The sequence below is a fragment of the Phalacrocorax aristotelis genome, chromosome 4 (assembly GCF_949628215.1).
Source record: "Phalacrocorax aristotelis chromosome 4, bGulAri2.1, whole genome shotgun sequence".
Taxonomy (NCBI): domain Eukaryota; kingdom Metazoa; phylum Chordata; class Aves; order Suliformes; family Phalacrocoracidae; genus Phalacrocorax; species Phalacrocorax aristotelis.
This window is the reverse complement of record NC_134279.1, coordinates 36,671,287-36,692,098: the sequence shown is the minus strand read 5'-3', so window position 1 is coordinate 36,692,098 and position 20,812 is coordinate 36,671,287. Positions and strand designations below refer to the sequence as shown.

Here is a 20,812-nt window from a genome sequence, read left to right as displayed (position 1 = left end):
ACTAAAGCACTTACACAGCCTCACGCAATGAAACAGAAGCTGGAAGGAAACATATTTTCTGGAAAAAAATACTGTCTGATGAAAGCTAAATGTACATTGAATACATATTTGTATGTGTATATGCATGTGTCTTCTCTCAGCATCCCATAAGATTTCCCACAAGACATTTTGCTGCAACTAGGATATAAAGAATTAATTTTATCAGAGACAAGTTATCTATTTGTCTCAGCAAATAGCTATGTAGTTATGCTGGCTGCAGCATTTTTTTTTTCATTTGGCACCATAATAGAAGAACTGAACAGCACTGAGGACTAACTTCAAATAACATTTTCAGTACCAAATTTACAATATGTGTTAATACAAGAAATTGTGACCGCCTCTGTCATCGGTTGGTTTTTCTAACTTTTACGGCATTAAATATTAGGGAATGTGCTGTTTAGATAACCAGATACACACTGCAAAGAGTGAGAGGACAAACCAAGCTCCCTGTGATCAGTTTATTACCTGAAAGCTATTTGTGCAAGTCATTCGGGAAAGAGGAACAAATACAAGATGGTTGGTCTTCGCCCCCTAGTGTTTGCTCAAGAATTAATGTAAAACAATAATAAAAGAAAGAAATTTTTAAAAATTAATCTCTTTGGTAAAACACAATGGGAGAACACAAGCCATGTTCATCTAAAGCATTACATAAGCATAAAGACTCTTTGTAAGACATCAACTTACAGATTTTAAAAAAACAAAACAGTAAGGTAAATCATATTTGCTGTGTAGAGAGCAACTTAAGAGTATGTACTTCTTAATCATATGCACACAGCAGCATAAAAAACCAGCCTAATTTGCTTAAAGAACTCAAGCACTTCAAGCAAGAGGCATTGTCTGGGTACTGTGAATTAGAGTGGTTTGCATTAACAGGACACAACAGATCTGCAAATAACTGCTTGGCAGCACATGAGATGTAGTGGAGTTACGTACAGATGTTGAAAAACAGTTTACTGTTAAGCACTTCGCTGCTTGAGCGAAGGCAAGTGCTGTGCAAAGCGTGTTCCAGCAGAGACCCTCATCAGTGAGGCAAAGGTGACAAACAGAGCTGGGATTTCCAAGAAGCTGAGTACAGAAATCTTCTGCTTGTCACATGGGAATGATTAAAAAGAGCTTAGCGCTTTACCTTGCAGCTTGTAGCTCTAGCAACACAGCCGGAAAACAGTTGGCAAATAACTAGACAGGGAGGCACTGAGAGGCCAGGCAAATACATCTGATAACCCCAAAACACTGTGAGCAATCAACTCAACCTCTTCTAGGAAAGTGAATGAAAGAAGCAGCAGCCATCCCCATCCGCTGCAGATCAGAGGGGGAATGTGAAGGGGTTTTTAAAATTATTATTTCGTAAAGCATTCATCAAGCACATCGCAGTTCTGAATTTTCTAGTCTTTCTAATTGCCTTTTATTAGATGCTCAGTTCTTTCCTTGAAACAAATTTCAAACAAGATCATACCACACATCTAACACAAAAGCAGTCTCTTTCCTTATTCCTAAGGAGTTACTGGAATGATTGACTCTGCATACATTTTCATCCTCACCCACAGGGTTAGTTCTCAGAAATAACAGCTCATTTTTTCTAAAGCCCACAAGAACATGAAATCTGGAGGTGGTTAATAAAATTCAAAGTTCAAAGTGTGGATGAACTGCATCCTCCTGCTGGTAGAAACCTAGCGGCAGACATTTATTGTCCTCCAGAGCAGGAAGGGTTCCTTCTCTACTTAAAGAGGATCTATTCAGCTCTGAACAGTGCAGTATTTTAGTGAAGATAATTGGCCTTTCTAAAATAAAAGGAAAAAATCTGAAAGAAATTTGCAAGGTGATGCAACACACAAAACAAGACTGCACTTGTACTATTATTAGTATAATATGTACCTGAAATGTATAAAAATATGTACATCTGATCCCATAATAAAAATAATCTCTTTTGCATTGCAGACCATGTTACTTAAAGGCAAAACATAGCAACCCTGGCAGGTAAATTGCCCAGTGTTTTGTGTCATCGAGTATCACCTCCCATTTAGTTTTCTATAAAAGCCATTACCTAGCAATGATCACAGCAATAAGGCAGCTTGTTATCCATTCCTTCCTTACTGAAATAAGCACAGCCTCATGGACCAGCTTGGGAGATTCATTCAATCAGATGCTAAAGGTATGTGACTAGACATATCAGAGTGCTTTACCAAGAGTTCTGTTACATTTTGGTAGTTTTTTTTCAGGAATGACATCCAAAATGAGAAAATGTGTCTCCTTTATCTTGTAACCTTATCTAAAAATAGCAGTAGGGTACATTTTCAAGGCATGAAGAAGAAGAGAGAGATGAAAAACCTTGTAGAAAAAAAATCATAACACTTAATACCTCTAGCTATTGGTCCTTTATGCATTTAGAATAAAGCTAACATAGTTTTAACTAGGCAATTACTTCTCTGAATTATACCATACTTTAATTATTTTTAGATTAAGGCAAAGGGGAAATCACAAATCTATCTAGACTAACTAACCCTTGCACAAGGCTACATATAACTTTCCTGAAATAAATGCTTCCAGGTAAGAGCTCTGGCTGAAGATGAGCTATGTTTTAAAAAGCCATTCTTTTTTTAATATGTTCATTAATGAAAATCCAATCACAGTTAAACATTGGGAATACAAATGTAAAAATGTACCTTATTTATGCTATGCAAGAGCTCAGCATCCCATTCTTCCCACTGGGTCCTGTTACATCATTTCCCCCACTAGATCAAAGAGCCTATTATTATTATCTATCAGTTCCCTATGCGAGTAGTTATAGATTGTGATCAATTACCTGCTGATTGAAGTTAAAAACCCCTTTAAATTCAATTTACAGTGCTAACATCAAAGATACTGTGAATTTCTGAGGTTTTTATGTAAGCTCATAACACTATATCCCTGGCCATGTATCCCTGGTTATACATGCAGAGAAGTAATTTCTTCTTTACCAACATTGACTGGAAAATCAGGTTTATCTGACTAACTGTGATGGTTCTCAGGGCTTCTCCGGTAATCGGTATTTCCTGAGGCAAAGCATCTGCAGCCCATCCTGAACATATCAGCTACCTTACGAGTTCTTACATGCATGTTCTATATTTGGCTCCAAACTTGTGGTTTGCTCCTGGACCTGGATTCCTCTCATTTAGTTACCTCCTTGCTTTTTTACTCACCCATCCTCTGCTCTTTGGATCTTCTATAAATATTGGTTTTATTCACATCTTTGTAGAAAATATTTTTTATTGTGGTGCCTGCATTAAATGTACTTTGTATTGCTACTAAAAGAACATTGCACTGTCAAGACCTTATTGTCTAATATGTCTGAGGTCTTGCAAGACCTTACTGTCTATCTGGCAGCAGCTTGGATACTCTGACTCACTTACACTTGGTTCAGCTGTGCTGGTTACACAGCCTTAGACCTCTCACACACAGCCAAAGTTTTGCACAGCAGAGGACGAAGGGTTAATCATTTACAGTCTCACACCCACCCATTATTGTGGTATATTATTTTACTTTCATTAACTGAGACCTGGAATAACTATTCCATTATTAATTATGTATCACTGGAATGTACCTATTCTTCATAAACAGACCAAATACCCAAATAAATGGCTAGCCCCTATTTATATATTTCATACGATTTTCCAATCCACCAGAGGTGAGAAATTTTTTACTAGAAATTTACCACCTGACCCTACATAGAGTAGTCAATCTTCCTTCCTTCCTTCCTTCCTTCCTTCCTTCCTTCCTTCCTTCCTTCCTTCCTTCCTTCCTTCCTTCCTTCCTTCCTTCCTTCCTTCCTTCCTTCCTTCCTTCCTTCCTTCCTCCCTCCCTCCCTTCCTTCCTTCCTCCCTCCCTCCCTCCCTCCCTTCCTTCCTCCCTCCCTTCCTTCCTCCCTTCCTTCCTTTCTTTTTTTTTTAACTAATTATAGCATTTTCTAATGAAATCTGAAAGTAGAGCAAGGTTTCTTAAAAACACTCACCTAGCTAACTCCTCTCATGAATGACAGTAATGAAAGCAGCAATATGATATTAGATAAACTTACAAATTAACAGCAAAACTTTGACAATCAGATAAAACACCATGTATACTTACCGTAGTAGCTATGCACAAGGGCTGAAATACAGTTTAGTTACGTATTTGCATAGATTCTAAGTTACGCTTCTGCTTTTGCTTCTGTAAGTTCTAAGTTACGCTTCTGCTAAATGAGTGGGTTTTGATGGCAATGGACTTTTATGTAGGGATATGCTACCACTCTCTTACCTTGCACAGTGTGTATAGGAAGAATAAACACACAGCACTTTCCCTTGAGAAAAGGGTCTGACCTGCCTGTGGTCTCTTGTTGGAGTCTACGGGCAGCAGATGCAGGCCCACGCTAGGAATGTACTTTGCTCTGCCGTTACTCGGGGAATGTGCAAGGTGCTTGTCCCACTGCACACGTGCTGGTGAGAGAGAAACCTACAGCAAAACCAGAAATCCACTCTGTTCCAGTGCGATGTACAAAAGCACACACGGCTGAACAGCTCTGCAAGGGGATCCAATAGTCACTAGTGCTAAGAGTGACACTTTTGAACAGTTCTCCAGCAGAAAACTGTTTGATGATAAAAAGGGGTCACCGTTCTTTATACTAGTATTGATCAAAGTTGTTACATAGATCTTTAAAGAAAGACATAAAGAAAATTCTTTCCCTTCAGAAATATTTTGAAATCCAGCACCGTCTGGGATTTCATTATCAGAGTCCAGAGACTGTGCAGAGACGAAAGCAGCACCCCAGAGCGCTGATGTGGTCATGATAGCTTTGGCAGATGACTCTTACCTCCCTTTGATCCTTGCCCAACTGTAATAGCCTCAAGTAAATCAGTCTTTTAACGGGTATATTTTCTTCCTACCATACATGCCACACTATTAAATCTCTTTTTTTCTTCTTAAAAACAGAATTAGGGAAGCGTTTAATTCCAGTTAAACACTGGTCTAAATAAGCAGATAACAATCTGTAAATGAAGCCCTTTGCAAAGAGACTGATCCGATTATGACTAGATACAGGAAAGGTGTTATTAAGTTTCCCTCGTTTTGATGTTTTGAGAGAGAAAATTCTGTTCAACTCCATGCTCAAAAGATCATTCAGCAACAAGTGTAAGAAAATGACTACATTTCTAGATACTGATTGTATTCATTACTGTTAGAGCTCTTAAATTTAGATTTAAAAATGTTTTTATTTTGCTTTGGGTTTTTTAACATCAGTTTGTAAAAAGCCTGGGGTACATGAAAACTAAAACCATTCCTGTTTCAAAGTTATGGAATCAGACAAGCATGAACCTAAAAAAAAGAGAGCAGATTTCCTTTTGAACATGTAACCATTCCAGTTTTATCCAGAACTTTTTAACAGTGAAAGAGTGAAACTCCCTTTCACATCATTCCATATCATTCCCTTTATACCTTATTTCTCAGAGCAAGTATAAAGGACTAGGCCTTTAATGGGATGTTACTGTAAAAATCAGATGCTGAGCTTTTTACAGTAGATTCATAGCCACCTGTGGCTTTAGAAGACCAAAGTATGTCAAAACCCAATCTTTTCCACAGAAGTGGAAATATTCTTTTGCATTAATGGGCTTAAAAATTTTTGTGCTTAAAATATTGCAAGATAAAGTCTGTTCTCAGGCAGCACTGAGCTCGTCTCTTAGCACACAACTCCTCCGTTCTCAGAAGCAATTTTCCTACCTAAAGAAAGAATTTACAATTAAAGAGGAATTTTACAAAAGCTTCCCAATACCAAAATTATGTGGTTTTCTTTCTTAAGTGCCATTTAAATGCTAATTTTAAAAATGTGTTTTAACTTTGTTCCACGTTAAGGAATATTGGAAAAGATACGATTGTACTTAATAAAGAAACTGCTGCCACATTTGGAAGACAGAAGGAAGTATCATCAGGAGTTTGCCTCATCTACTTCATTTCATGGAGTGCATAATATTGTTCAAACACAGAGCAAGACTCGCAAAGTGCTGTGGCTGTTAGTAGTCATGGGCTGTCTTGCTATCGTTATGTGGCAAATCTGCAGTCGCTTCATCTACTACTTCAGCTGGCCAACCACAACTACAGTGGTAGTTCAGTATGTGGAAAACGTCAAATTCCCTGCTGTGACTTTTTGCAACTTGAACAGGTAAAAGTTATGTTTGTTGTTCACTCTTGAGGGGCAACACCTTTTTATCTAAAAGCAGTCAGGTTCCACAACTCATTTGAACAAATCACACAGATCAAGGAAAATATGGGTCTGAGGGACTTGTCTTCCATACCACCATGTGAGCTTTAAATGAAGAGGAAAATACAAGAATCAAGGAAGGGAGGTTGCTTCTTTAATCTTCCCCCTCCTTCGGATGAACAGTTGCACTACAGGTTTTTAAGTTTCAAAACATAAGTTGCAATAGAAAAACCTCTCTGTGGTGGTGTTCTATGTATGAGTGTTGCTTCTACGGTGTAACTGAGGGAGAGTCATCAGTCACACCCAAGCTGAAAACACAAGTAAGATTTGCACAATACAAACCTCACATAAATGTAGAAATCTTATGCAAAGTAGATTTTATTTTTTTCAGAGGTGCTCAGCCAGTTCCAGCTGATGTCAGTGGGATTTGCAGGAGGGAAGCATTTTGTTTGCTTGGAAGTCATGTATCTAAGCAGGAACTTCACTACAGATTTCCACATCTGAAGACAATGGCCAAGATTCAGATGCAGCCAATTTGAAAAGAATATAATAAACTTATGGCCTGATTTTTAGAGCAAATATGTGATTTAGGAGCAGTTTTAGAAATACAGAAAGTTGACCCATACTGTTTCCTCAAGAACTGTAAGTTTTCATATCTTCTACCTTCTGCTGGCAGAATCAGCCAGAAGACCAAGTCTCAAATATCTGGAGCCGTTCTGCCTCACTGTGCCTCCTTCCCATTGCCCTGCATAAAGCCGTCCTGGGTTATACTGCACAACATGCGCTGTGGATAGAAGTCCCTCTTGATTACAGTGGGCTATTATAAAAATGCCTCACTTCTTATAACTATAGCAGCAGCACATTGTAAGTAAATAGTCAGCTACTGAGCACGGCAGTTGTCCGCCTAAGCGACAGTTTGCTGCCACATCCATCTGTTGATCATGCTGTACTTATCCTTCCCTCCTGTTTTTAGTAACCAGCTTTTTTGTTGGCAAGACAAAGAGGCACAGAACTACCTTTTGTCTTTATTTTATTGACTCAAATTCAGTTGTGAAGAGTTGTTCCTTCCAATCTTCCTTAAGTTGTGGCATTAAGATCTATGATACAAATACATTGAGAAGTTTTTAAAACTACGATTACATAAAACAGCAATTCTAAGAACACGGTATTGTAGTTTCATTTGTGGATATTCTTTTCACAAACTTATAACTGTTCTGTAAACCCTTACTTTACTTCAATAAAGGACTTCAATGCTGTACAACAGGAAAGCACCTCCAATGCCTCATCATGTTTTTGAGATTTTTCTAGTGGATTCTAGAAGTAAGGATCACCCTCGGTTTATACCACTGTGTTAGCAGCCACAGAGCTCACGGGAAGGTAGACTGTCTCTACACGGGGATGTAGCGCCTTAGTAAAGCAGGTATATGAGATTATTGCAAAGGCACTTAGAAATCAATTTTCTAAATGATGGAAGACAACTGTTTGGAAAGCAACAGCTCCTCCCAGCTAGTTTCCCACATGTAAATGCAGTTGCTCAGCTTGTCATGAGTTCTACAAATCTGGTTGTTGGCTTATGCAGATGGCTAGTCTACTTGGGTTTGTTTGGTTTTCATTTTTTTAATAAACCAGCTCACACAACAGAAATGTTTCCAGTATGACTGACCAGAATGGCCATGGGAAGGTGTCCATTTTCTGTTTTCAGATATGGAAAATATCCTCCTAGAAATGTAGACTATATTATTTATTCCTGTTGTAGAGATCAAAGCGCAATGTGGTGGGCAAGCATCGCTTATAGTTTGCGAGCAGACAACAACTCGTGTCACAGATTTGGCAAGAGCAGCCTTGACATCAGTCCTATAGCTCTGCAGACTCCAAGCAATTTTTTCTCCTTCCCACTGACAGGTTTCAAGCTCATGCAGTAAGCAACCTCAAAATAATTTTTTTAATTTGGAATATTGTGTCTGGAGTTCTCCACAAATTTGCTATGGAAGATAAATATGCTCAAGAGCTAAATGATTTCCTTCTTGGGAACCAGAACTTCAGCATCAAAGAGTTTACAAGGAAAAATGGGTTTTATCTGAACAGCAGCACATTGCTAGAATGTGAGTTTTTTGGAAAGCCATGTTACCCACAGGTAAATATGTTTATTTTACTAACAGTAGAATGGAGGGGAAGGGGATGTATTCTTACCACTCAATTTGAGACATCTAGCTTCACCAGCTACTCCCCGTTTTCCCTTTACAGCCAGGCAATGGGAAAACAAAAAGTCCTACTCTAAATCACCCTGGGGACCCTGATTTTCCCACTGACGGCAGACACAGCCTGCTGAACTCCCTGAGCTGTAAAATGGAATTTTAGTCTAAATTGCTCTCTGCCTAGTGCTACTTCTGCACGGATAGCAGCCTTTGACAGATGTCATTCCTCCAGGCTGTATCTAACAACCTTTTCCATAAATGGCCTATAACAAAGGTCAGTTTGAGCAGAGTTTTTTGCATGACATGCGTAGTTTTGTTCTTGAGGTCAAGAATATAGACAGTCAGGGTAACTATATGCAGACCTCACAGGAATTTTAAATAGTGAGGTGAAAATAACCTATCTTTCGCAATTTTGGACAACAGACAAAGAATGTGATCGTCCCATTTTTGTGTCAGTGCTTCCATAGGGCAATTCCCAACTTAAATAGAAAACATGAACAGAAAAAAGTCAGGCCTATATTCTTTCAGATTAATCTAACCTTTAGATATGCTGTGACTTCCAAATTTAGGCATTGGAGAATTCTCTTACCTGAAAGACACTAGTGCTAATAACTAAAACTAAAGTAATGAGAAGCAGTCATATTAAATGATGAGATGGCTTTGGGAAAAATGCAAATATTTTACTTTCATATGTAACATGACATTTAGCTTTGAAACAGTCTTCACTAAACATCTGCTGGAAAAATTAAACAAGTTGTTTTTGAATATGTAATTTCTATGTAATGTAAAAGGTATAGAAAAACAACAGGACCTCATTAAATGATTCTGAGCAGCTCATAGGTATTAATAAACAATATGAAATAATTGAATGAAATAATAAACAATGTGAAATTTCTCCTTTAAACTCTGTTTTTTATAGAAAGAGATAAAATCCTTTTGAATATTTCCATCAATTACCACTTTTCTGATTGTAATGTTTAGCACTGCCTTTGGGGGGTGGGGGAAAAAGTAAAACCAACCCAACCAACCCCAATAGCCCATCTCTTGCACTGTAATTCACCAAGGAAACTGTAAGCAATCTTGCTTTCATTTTACTCTTCCCTATTTTCCTTTATTGAAGGATTTTGAACACGTTTTCACTGAATACGGGAACTGCTTTACTTTTAATCGCAATGATCTTCCAGCAAGAAGAGTGAGTTTGTCTGGAAGAGGCTTACATTTGCTTTTTGATGTCCAACAGGTACAGCTATCCTAATGATTATAAACAACAGAGCACATAATAACTTACAGATGAGTAGAGGTGTTTTGTTTTGGGTTTTGTTTTTACTTTTTGCTTGGTTGGCTTTACAAAGATCTTTAGAATTTCATGCACAAAATTCTGTACCAAGACTATTTCTGATTGAGAGGGCATTTTAAAGGAAAGTTCTAATACAGATTTTAAAAGTCAGAATTATTATTGACTCTGTCCCCAGCTAAATGGTTCTGAAAGTTGCAATGAGTGTAAATATGTATATATACACAGTTCATCCACAGCTGAAAAACAGCATCAGAGCAGTAATTTGGTTTTATACAAGCACTTCCGGATAACATAATTTCATTTTCATAAAAGGCCCAGTAGGGAAGGTCATACGGTGCCAATTTCTATGCAGTGCTGAAATTTTAGTTGCAGCAGCAGCAGCAGCTGTGCTCAATGTCAGCTAAGATCTGGTCTTTGCACTGTAAATACTTTATAACCTTATTAGGATTACCTTTGACCAACAGAAAAACTAGAAAACTCTGGGAATATCACCTTGTGAGGTCAGGGAGGAAAACTAAAATCTAGAGTGGTAAATGACTTAGACATTCACTTTTATTCTTTAGGAATTATGAGACAGGAGTGAAGGTTCTGGAGAGGGTAACAGAAAGTTTGCTGAAATGTGATGGGTTGTTGGGAGTAGAAGGAACAAATATCCAAATTATAAGTAAATATTCATCTATGTCTCCTTGCTTTCGAAACTGGGAGATGACAGAAGGAATGAAACCCCCGAAAGCTTATAGTAACTGGAAGGAACCCCACAGAGGTAATCAACAAAGGAAATTCAAGTCAGTTATACTTTTCTGTAAATTGCCAAAAATGTGACTAGAGCTACAAGGCCAAAGAAAATTGCTTAGTACCATTTTAAATATAGCTAAAGCTTCAGAAGGTAAGCAAAGCCAAAACTACTTTAAATAATTATTTTTGTATCAGGAACAATTCACTGATGGACCTGCTCTTGGTTATACTGATGCTGGCATAACTTTTGTTATTCATTCCCCTGAAGAGCTTCCACGCTTTGATGGTTTAGGTTTATTAACATCGGTCGGCATGCATGCACAGGTCTCAATCCGCCAGCTGAAGGTAAGGACTTTGTCCATCAAGTGAAAATATTGATCTTTACTCTCTCTAATTCTCTTCTGAAGTGTGACAATGAATTAGACATTTTCAAAGTTAAAATATTTACCGTGCCAATGTGACTCCTAAAATAACATTTCCTCCAGACACAAACAAAATTACTGCTCTTCTGGGGCAGGGTGGGGGGCATGTCATTGGTCTTTGTATCTATTAAAGTCAGCCTTTCTTTCCTAACGTCTTACAGCCTTGGTGACATATAATGATACAAGGACACCACGGTACTTCCCCACCAACACATTCTGTTACCATTAAGGTTGTCTTGTATTCCTTGTGGAATCCAAATGGAGAGGACTACCCTTCTGCACTAGACTGTCGATTAGGTCCTACTTTTGCTGTGAGAGAGAGGAGAAGATTTTACAATCCCATAAGCACGAACTGTAACTGCCTCCAATTAAATCACAGTGTTACTGCTTATGTCTCCAACAGGCTTCCTTCAGGACTTTAAAATGTGAGAAAATAATACCTAAATTTGAAACAGAGACAAAAAAGTTATATCTTCTGTTATTATTACCCTACAGTCAATTATCCAAGAATACCCATGGGGAGAGTGCAAGCCTGATATAAAGCTTCAGTACCACAAGATATATAGTACTAATGGATGTTTGCAGGAATGCAAAGCCCGGTACATACAGGACTGGTGTGGCTGTTTACCATTCATTCTTCCAGGTATTTCTCAGGAATATCATCATACCATACACTGATCATCTTGTTAGGAGACATCACCTGCTATTGAACAGCAAAGGAGATGGGGCACATGCTTGAGGGATATCTACAGCTGGGATTAATTAAAATTATATTAATTTGTCTCTTTTTTTTTTAATTCAGCAAAAACAAGCAAGATATTTTGGTCAGCTCTAGACCTAGTGTCTGGGTTATTGTCTATTCTTAGGATACAGACCAAAAACCTTTAAAGAAAATATTATGCCTCATAGCTGTGAGACAAGTCTGTAGTCTTCAACCTGTCTTCCTAAAGAGCTGGAACTAAATCCATAAGAAGTCATAGGTTTTCAGATGTACCACAGAATACTTACTTCGCAGGCATTTAGCAGCCACAGCAGAACTGATTGCCTGAAGACAGAAACCGAGGTCCCCCACATAAACCATGGAAAGAGCCTGGGACCAGAAGAGGGCTCTGCAAAAGCCAAATGTCTGCGTGGAGCCATCTAATCAGCCCAAAATGCGGAGTATAGGTGTATGCTGTAATACTCCCCTCAAGAATCCAGGCATCTTAATCCCTCTAGAAATGTAAAGCAATAACATTGCGCCCTGACCAGTCTGCTCCCTCCCACCTTTTCACCATTGAAAGTAATGATAATAGTCACTTCTCTCTGAAGCAAGAGCTGGAACGCAAAAATCTGCTCTCACAGCTCTTTTTTCACAATTAGTGGGCAAGAAAGCCACTGCCATGCCTGCACTTTCTGACTCAATCTATTTTTAAATATTCCCAAGCAAGGCAGAATGTTTTCACTAAGGGACACCCTTAATAATTAACCTCTAGCCTGTTTGTCCGAAAACCCCTTGGAAAGGAAGTTGGCAATCTCCTGGAAACTCACGTGGAAAGGAGTTTGAGAAGGAAATTAAGTATAGATCTCCCATAACCAGAGTGAGAGCTTCTTACAGTGAGAGTCAGATAAAGGAGGGCAATGCCTTCTTTAACTGTGTGCCAAACTGCTAAGTAACATTTCCATGCAAAGGGGAAAAAATGGGGTGAATCTGAGACCATCTGAAATCCAACAATTTTGCTGTTAGCTCAGGGTGCTATCTTGCCCCTTATGTCTCCAAACAACTCTTGCATGAAGTTCAAAACTTCTTCTGAAACACATGGGGTGTAATCATCTACAGTACTTTGATTTTCATCACTAGCAAAAACCCAGAAATTCCTGGCTTTAGCAAGCTAACGCAAAAAGTGATCCACAAGCTTAAAGGCAATTCTGGCTGGCACATGTACTAACAACGTTTGCTCCAAACACAAGCCTCCTGGCTTGGTCTGTTGTGTCTCTTCACTATGTACCCCTTGTGGTGTTGGTAACCGCACTGTGCCCAACTGAATCGATTTCTCAGTTGTAAAATGATAAACATGAAGTGGTGAGCGGACTTTGATGACAATACATTTCAGTTTAGTAGAAATACAGCTAAGGGTTAGATTGTTAATTGAAGTTCCTAAAGTTTGTTGTTTATTTTGAAGGAAATGGAACAGAATGTGATTTGCTGAAGTTTTACAATTGTGTTTATCCAGCAATCTGTAAGTAATAACTTCATATTTTCTAAGCCAATTCCAAACAGTAGACAACAGCTGTCAATTAAAACAAAGTACTGCAAGGAATACTGAAACAAAGTACATCCCGGTTCATTTAATGTTCTGAAAACAGAGACCAGACAGAGCATTACATAGATGCCAATTAAAAAACCATAGGAATTCATTTTAGTAATCAGAAATGGCTTAAAATGGAAGAATGTTCAACTAATCTATTCCCAGTTACCAAGCCTCTAGCTTGTATTTTGCATCTTCATGGTATCATGCTTCTAGCTCCAATGTTGTATTCTTTTTGTTTGTTTGTTTGTGACAGAAAAGTGAACAGCACAGTAATAAGAGGTTTGCTAAGTAATAGAAAATAGAATTTAAAAAAAATCACTGGACTTTAAGGCTTTTCTTTTCAAAAGTAAAATGAATTACGTATTTTCAAAGTGCTCCAAATGAATTTATTTCCATAAGCAAATAATCTGCACACGGTAGATATGAAATTTATAAATAACTACAACAGACTTTTTGGAACATACTGTAAATGGTAATCTGAGAAATAACTTATCACACACTTTAGAAAGCCTCCTTTTTAATTGTTTTGGATTTTGCTCTGTAACATGACTCTCCCTTCCCAAAGGAATGGATGATTAAGATACGAAGTAAATTAACAAGTCTGGGGGGGCCTGTGTGAGGCTTTATTTCTGTTTTGATTAGGTGTGCACAGCACTCAGGCAGGATCTACTACTGTGAACCATCACTATTTCTTTTTCCTGTGGCTCTTTTGAAGTAGATTCTGCTAAGTCCACATTCTTACATAATCGTGACCTTTGGTAGCCTGTCATGGTGGAAATACATCTATTATTTTACTTAATGGATATTCTGTGATCAAGTTTCAAAGAAAACACTGAGCAATAAACAAAAGTGAGCCCTAAGTCTTATCAAGGACAGGTAGGATTCAGAGCTGGACCCCAGAAAGAACGGGCATCACAGTACTGTACATGGCAAACCTGGCTTGTAGGTCTCCGGTCCCCAGGACCCCCAGTTACGTGCTAAGTCTCCTTTTACAGTGCAGGAGAGGTTAGACACCTGATAACAAAATCTCAAATGACAGCACACTGATACAGCATCTGCGGGACCTACCATTGGTGAGAGCATTTATTTTAGGGACTCTGAAGGCTGGCTGTCCAGAAAGAAATCCACAACCCCAGCATCCCTGGAGAGTACCTCAAACCATCAGCTAACAGGCTGAGATACATCCTCCCCTGTGGGTTGCAAAAGCGAGAAGCTCACACGCAGTGGGAACAGACACAACGGCCACCACCACACCAGGACAAATAGAGCATCACAAGCAGGAGGTTATGGTATCTCAGAATACCAGATGGCTTTGGGTGATGGTTTATACTTTAGGAAATATTTATGCCTTACCGTTTTTCTTCTACATTAACTTTCTCCAGCTTTCCCAGATTTCTGTAATGATTTCTTTCTGTTAGAACCTCATCAGAGGAATGGGTCCCCACTTTCATGAGTGGTCAGACCTGCAGAATATTGTGACTTCTCTTTGGTATTTGAAGAAACAAAGCTGTCCCTAGGCCCTCTTAGCTGTCTTAAACCCAATCATCAAATGGCAGGCAGGAGTTAAGGTAAAGTGAACTTAGCTCACCAAGATTTTTCTGTAGTTATCAGATGATAGTAAACTACAACAGGCATTGCTCTGGAAGCGGTTTCTGTGCACTGAAATGAGCGAGGCAGACATCAAGGCATCAAGACCAAGGATTATATACTTAAGTATGTAAACAGAGAGCTAGCACAGAACATGGAAAGTCTTCTGTTGTCTGGCTGTTTAACTGTGAATGAGAAATAATAAGCATATAAAGCCCTAATGAAGGCAGAAAGACTTACAGGTGCTGAATTTCTTTGGAAAAAGTGACCAAAAAAATCTCAACCCTTATTACTGTGCACCAGTTTCCCAAATGCCAGTTACAAATACTTATTTGTTCCTTCAAAACGGAGAAGTATCCAATTTTCCCAGGATAACTAACCTGTGCATTTATCAAAGTCAGTAAAAAGTAATTTTGTAGGTTTTAAAAAAAGTTTTTAAACCCTGCTTTTTAAGAAATATTATGCAAATTATTTCTCATGAAATTTCAGATGATATAGAGATAAAAGGATTATGTACAATAGGAACCCACAATTCCACTTGCCCTGCCCCATGTGAAGAAACGGATTATCCTACCACTGTCACCTATTCAAGCTTTGGAGGAGAAAAAGCCATAAAATATTTTTCTGCAAAACTGAAGAAAAGCCCAGAATACATCAGGTAATCTTGCTTAACACCTTGTCTAATATCTTTATCAATTACTTTTAAGTGTGCTAATAGAGCGTATGATGTATATATGACTTTTAAAATTATATTCTTTTGTGTGGTATTAATAATGTCTGTGAGATAAAATATTCTCTTAAACAAAATTGGTTAAGATTTATGCATATTTCTATATACATGAAATATAGACTTGTGGATAACATAAAATAGATACTGCAATTAAAAAGGAATGTTCTCAATTACCTCTGTGTCACTGATCTCTCATAACAAAGATTTTTGATCACTTTTGCATTTAAAAATAAAGAATGGGCAGGGTTATCAAACCTATCCACATGAGCAATCCATCCAATAGAGAAGGCAAACCTTCACCCTTCCACAGCTGAAGGCAACGAACAACCTAGATGCTATATAAAGTTGTTCTCCTTTCTCTCAACCCTTCCCAAACAAAGCTTCATAACCACTTAAGAGCTAGGTTTCATTGTAGCAATAATATCACAAATGTAATAATATTTTCTATTGTTAGTAGAATTCACTAATAATGTTTATAATATAAAAGTTATTTAGAAAATATTTGGTACGATATTGATTCTTATGAGGTAGCAGAAGAGTGAAATAGCAGGCCATTACACGTACAGCAAAAGAAAATGGGTCTATATCCGAAAGAAGAGAACTTCTAGCGTGAAAACATGTCTCAACAGCATTGACTACACCTTTTATTCAGGAAATGGTGTTAGAACTTATGTTATGCTCAGACCTATGTCACTCAGTAGTAGCACTGAGCTGACATAATCTGGATACTTTTAAATTCATAGGAGAGATATCATATATGCTCACGCCTGAATAGTGCATATGTGCCTCACTGTTACAATATAATAAATCGATGCCAGATTTCCTTGCAAATGCAAGCATTAAATATCCAAAAATAGAATGGTTTCCAGATTTTTTTTTTGCCAGGAAGATGCAATCTAGTTGTCAAAGAGCATTTAATACAGTTTTATAAGCTAAATTACCTCTTGCTCCCAGACGAAGATGTCAGCAGTACAAGAAAAAGTATTGACAGGTGCTACATGAACTCATAGTTTCCACAACATCCAAATGTGTTTATAAAGAACTGTAGAAAATTTGGCTAACAAAATATCTAAGAGTATTTAATTGTTTCAGTGATTTCAGTTTTCTCACTCTTGAAGCTGTCAGTCTGTAAATGCTTGCATACGTTTATACGTGAATAGGAACTATATGAATCACAGAAAGGTTTGGGTTGAAAGGGACCTTTAGAGGTCACCTAGTCCAACCCCCCTGCAGTGAGCAGGGACATCCCCAACTAGATCAGGTTGCTCAGAGCCCTGTCCGACCTGGCCTTGAATGTTTCCAGGGATGGGGTATCTGCCACCTCTCTGGGCAACCTGCTCCAGTGCCTCACCACCCTCATTGTAAAACATTTCTTCCTTAAATCTAGTCTGAATCTACCCTTTTTTAGTTTAAAACCATCAGCCCTTGTCCTGTGGCTACAGGCCCTATTAAAAATTCTGTCCCCAGTGAAGATTATGAAAATAAAATCTGTTGTTACATGTAAAAGATATTAATCGTTTGAGGACATTTTATCTTTGTTGATTATTTTATTGTCTGTAAATATCATGCGCAACCCAGTAATTATTCAATTAAGCAAGTGAAAATACAGAACATTCCTCTGTTACCAAGCCTTAACCAATAGGAATCCTGGCCACATATCAACAAGTACATATTCTGAACTATAAAGCGCAGAGACCTATTGATTTCTGAAGATGTTAGAAGGGAAAAGTTAAATATTTATTGGATAGTTCTGCTAGCAACTCCATGACAATGGTATGAAGTCTTATTAATAGAAGCTATAAGAATAAGATTATTTTTATTACTCAGCTCTACCCGAGTTTTAGAATTATCACCTAAAGAGATAGAAGTGGTTATTTTACATAGCAAATGCTTTATGTTCATGAATATTTTTAATGAGCTCATTATCACTGTCAACCTGAAAATCTGTAGCAGTTCACTCTTCTGAAGAATGATTGCTAATTTTATTCTTAAAGGTCACAACATTATGTGTGCAATGAGTTTTTGTGTCTGTTTTATTCCACAGCTGTTATGTTTATACTCTATTTAGGACTTAGGCAGAATCCTTCTGTAGACATGATATCATAAAGATGAGCTGTTTGCTCACACTGAATCATTCCAACTGAGATTTACCTACTCTTCTGCTTTTGCAGTGGGCAAGAGTATAATTAGGTAAGTGAGGCTATTAGCAGAGGACAGAACTAAACATCCCAGTATAGGACAAAGGCTCTTCTGCACAAACATGCTTATTGAAATAAGCACAATTAAATATACAGTTGCACATAATCAGGAGTGGTAGGCTGCACTCCCAAGCACTGCACCCGCTGTAGGTCAGGATGCTTGACCCTTCCACTCAAGCTTATCTCTGTGACCCTAAAAAGTATGAGTCTCTCTCACAGTACAGATCTAGAGTTACTTTTTCAACGTAGCCTGAAGATCTCCTCTGACAAACTCATTATAACTGTTGTTAATAGATGACTGAAGAAAAAATAAGTGTCCTAACTCATTCTGGTAACACTCATCTAATTGTTCTTTAAAAGACACCGTCACTTTCCCTGAACTTGGTCTGTGCTGATAAATGCTGGTAAAAACAGCACTCCTGACTGTCTCAAATAATACTGTATGTATTTGTCATTAGGCAGAACCTTGTGCGTATTGACATTAAATATCATGATCTGAGCTACAAAATAACACAGCAGCAAAAGGCCTTGACTATATCCGAGTTGCTTGGTAAGTGAATGTTTAATATTTATTTATTGCTGATTAATAATTAATCTAAAAAAAACCAATCAACCACACAAACACACCTGGTTTTTTTATTCTTTCCCCTCTCAAGTCATAGCCTATGAGGACTTCCAAACAAAAAGCAATACCTTTTATATTATAATGGTAATAATCATGTCTGCCTCATGGTCATTTTTGGTACCATCTCCTGTCATTCCATTAAAGAATCTGCACTACGGTCAGCAGCCAAGTGTAAGAAATAAGTTTGGCACTAGTTTATGGTTATATCACACACAGGACTGTAAGAATAGTGAAGTTTACGGGATTTGGAGGGGAGAGGGAGAACATGAGAAGGAGAAGCAAGAGAATGGTTAAAAAAGCATAGAAGTAGGAAATATTTTAAGTATCTGCTCCACAGTAGGATGTGTTGTGTTGTACTTGCTTTATTTAGAATTTTAAGAACCACATTAGTCTTCTCCAGTAAACATTCTTAAGAATATTAATTCTGTTTTCTTAAAGTGATGGATTATCTATATTGAATTTATTTAACACTTGAACCTGGCAGGGTTGTGTTTGCTTCTTAGACTAAACCAAATGCTTAGGATGACATATGTTTATTTCCTTCTATTACAGCCGATGTAGGTGGCCAGCTTGGATTGTTTTGTGGTGCCAGTATGATTACAATCATAGAACTGCTCGAGTATATTTTTACTAACTTCTGCTGGATGTGCATCTTTCTTCTATTGAAAGCTCCTGAAATGCCTCAGTGGAACAATCTTTCTCAGAATCAACCAACACACAAGGAAAAAAAGGGAATACAAGAATGTTAGTGGCTTGCAGAAGCACAAATGAATTATTTCTGCAACTTCCCTTCCTTTTTAAGATACAAAACCAACAATAATATTTTGCATTGCTCCCTTCCCTGCACTCCTTATTCTTCCTGCTTCTTTTGTTGCCTAGAACTATTTAACTGTGCTACTTTAAAGAGTGAACTTTGGAAAGTCTCTCTTTCTTATGTAAAGAAAAATGTAATCTTTACCCAAAATTTTATTTTAAAGAATTACCAATTCTTTTAAATAGCATAACAAGTGATACTGACATACGATGCAATTTAGAATTTCTGACCCAGCTTTATCTTCTGTATTCTGAGTGAGGAGAAATAACACACATGCCAAATTAACACACACAAGTTTCTTAACTGACATAAAGGTGGAGAATTTCTATGCTGAAAAAGCAGATTCCTTATCAACGACAATGTCTTTGCTCATAGGTTACCACTGTTACATGTTCCAATAAAGGATATTGTAGCTTTGCCTATCAGAACTAGGAGTGTGCTTCTACAGCCTATTATCTGTTGCCTGAAATGCATTAAAAAAAAAAAAAAAAAGAAAAAATCTCATGAGACTGCCAAGTACAATATAGAGAACTGTAGGGCATCTGAGCGGATGACAAGTGGGCAAACATAGGCAAAGTTCAGCATTTAATGTCATGAAAGATGATAGCAAAGACTAAAGGCTTCATCTAAGTCTTACTAAAAATCAGTGAGTAAGAATTTTGTGGCTTTGGTGCTGAAACAGGCTTCCTGAACATTTATTCCTTTAGAAGTGTTCAGAAAAGCTCTGTGCTTTCCTACACCTGTGTGGGCCTATGGAACAGTAGTGGCTTAGAGCCATATGGTTGTAGAAAAGACTTTGGTGATTGAATACAACTTCCAAAGATGTGTAATAGTGTAGTGCATACAGACACTCTCCCCGCCCCATGCACACTAAAGCTCATAGAACAAGAGGTGTGCACTGGAGGGGGGTGTTGTGTTCTTTTTAAGTATGTCTTAGTAAACAGCATAATCATTTTAAAATGTGAGAGTTAATAGGATAGGATCATTTCACTTTATACAATTAAATTATACAGTGTATCTTTACTACATTTTTTTTCTCTACAATAGTTCTCTGAATACAGTTCTGAACAAATCCATGCTTGCCCTTGATAGTCATGATAGTCTCTTGCCAAATTCTATCTATCAGAGCTTATGGTGCTTTTGGAGCCTGGATGGAAACCCTTTAGGAGAGGTAGATGCAAAAGAGTCTTGTAAAAGATGCACCCAAGACTAATTTTAAGACTACATGATAAAGGATTATCCTGATTTGAAGCATTGGCTTCTATTCAATTAACTATACATGATAGTAATAGATAACTGTTTATCTGAAAACTTAGAGACAGTTGTCTAGACCTAAGAATAGCACCATGTCGACTTTGCTGATCAAAACATACCCACATTAGAAAGTTTACGAAGGCTACAACATTATACCTTCTGAACCACTGCCCCCCCAATAAGCGCCAGGACTCTGCAACCCTCAAACTGCCCAGGAGCATGTCTCTGTGCTCTTAAGTAACGTCAATGCCATGCCTGAAACTCCAGGTGAGCAAGCAGCCATAGCCATGCCCTATAATTCACACTATTCTTCCATACCACCTGCTCAAATTCAGCAACTAATAATAAATTAGTTTCTACAAAGGAAGTAGTAACTGTACTTAATAAGCAGCCAAGTCCTTAACGTTAGATATAAAGTAATGAAAA

General features: G+C 37.8%; 1 protein-coding gene across 1 annotated transcript; it reads left to right on the top strand.

Annotated features, from left to right (window-relative positions):
* Window positions 1-5,972: 5,972 nt before the first annotated feature.
* ASIC5 (acid sensing ion channel subunit family member 5) lies at window positions 5,973-18,944 on the top strand. Its single transcript, XM_075090999.1, has 10 exons — window positions 5,973-6,199; window positions 8,141-8,372; window positions 9,554-9,673; window positions 10,661-10,810; window positions 11,383-11,530; window positions 13,050-13,106; window positions 15,255-15,423; window positions 18,152-18,243; window positions 18,350-18,489; window positions 18,871-18,944. Exons 1-10 carry the CDS (start codon window positions 6,060-6,062, stop codon window positions 18,877-18,879), a joined length of 1,257 nt encoding a protein of 418 aa, XP_074947100.1. The 5' UTR covers window positions 5,973-6,059; the 3' UTR covers window positions 18,880-18,944.
* The last annotated feature ends 1,868 nt before the right edge of the window (window positions 18,945-20,812 follow it).

Bases quoted from the DNA above. Each gene is read 5' to 3' on its own strand.
- ASIC5 (XM_075090999.1), top strand. From the start codon at position 6,060: ATGGGCTGTCTTGCTATCGTTATGTGGCAAATCTGCAGTCGCTTCATC. The intron at 8,373-9,553 runs GTAAATATGTTT...CCTTTATTGAAG, and splicing joins GAAAGCCATGTTACCCACAG to GATTTTGAACACGTTTTCAC. The intron at 9,674-10,660 runs GTACAGCTATCC...TTTTTGTATCAG, and splicing joins TGCTTTTTGATGTCCAACAG to GAACAATTCACTGATGGACC.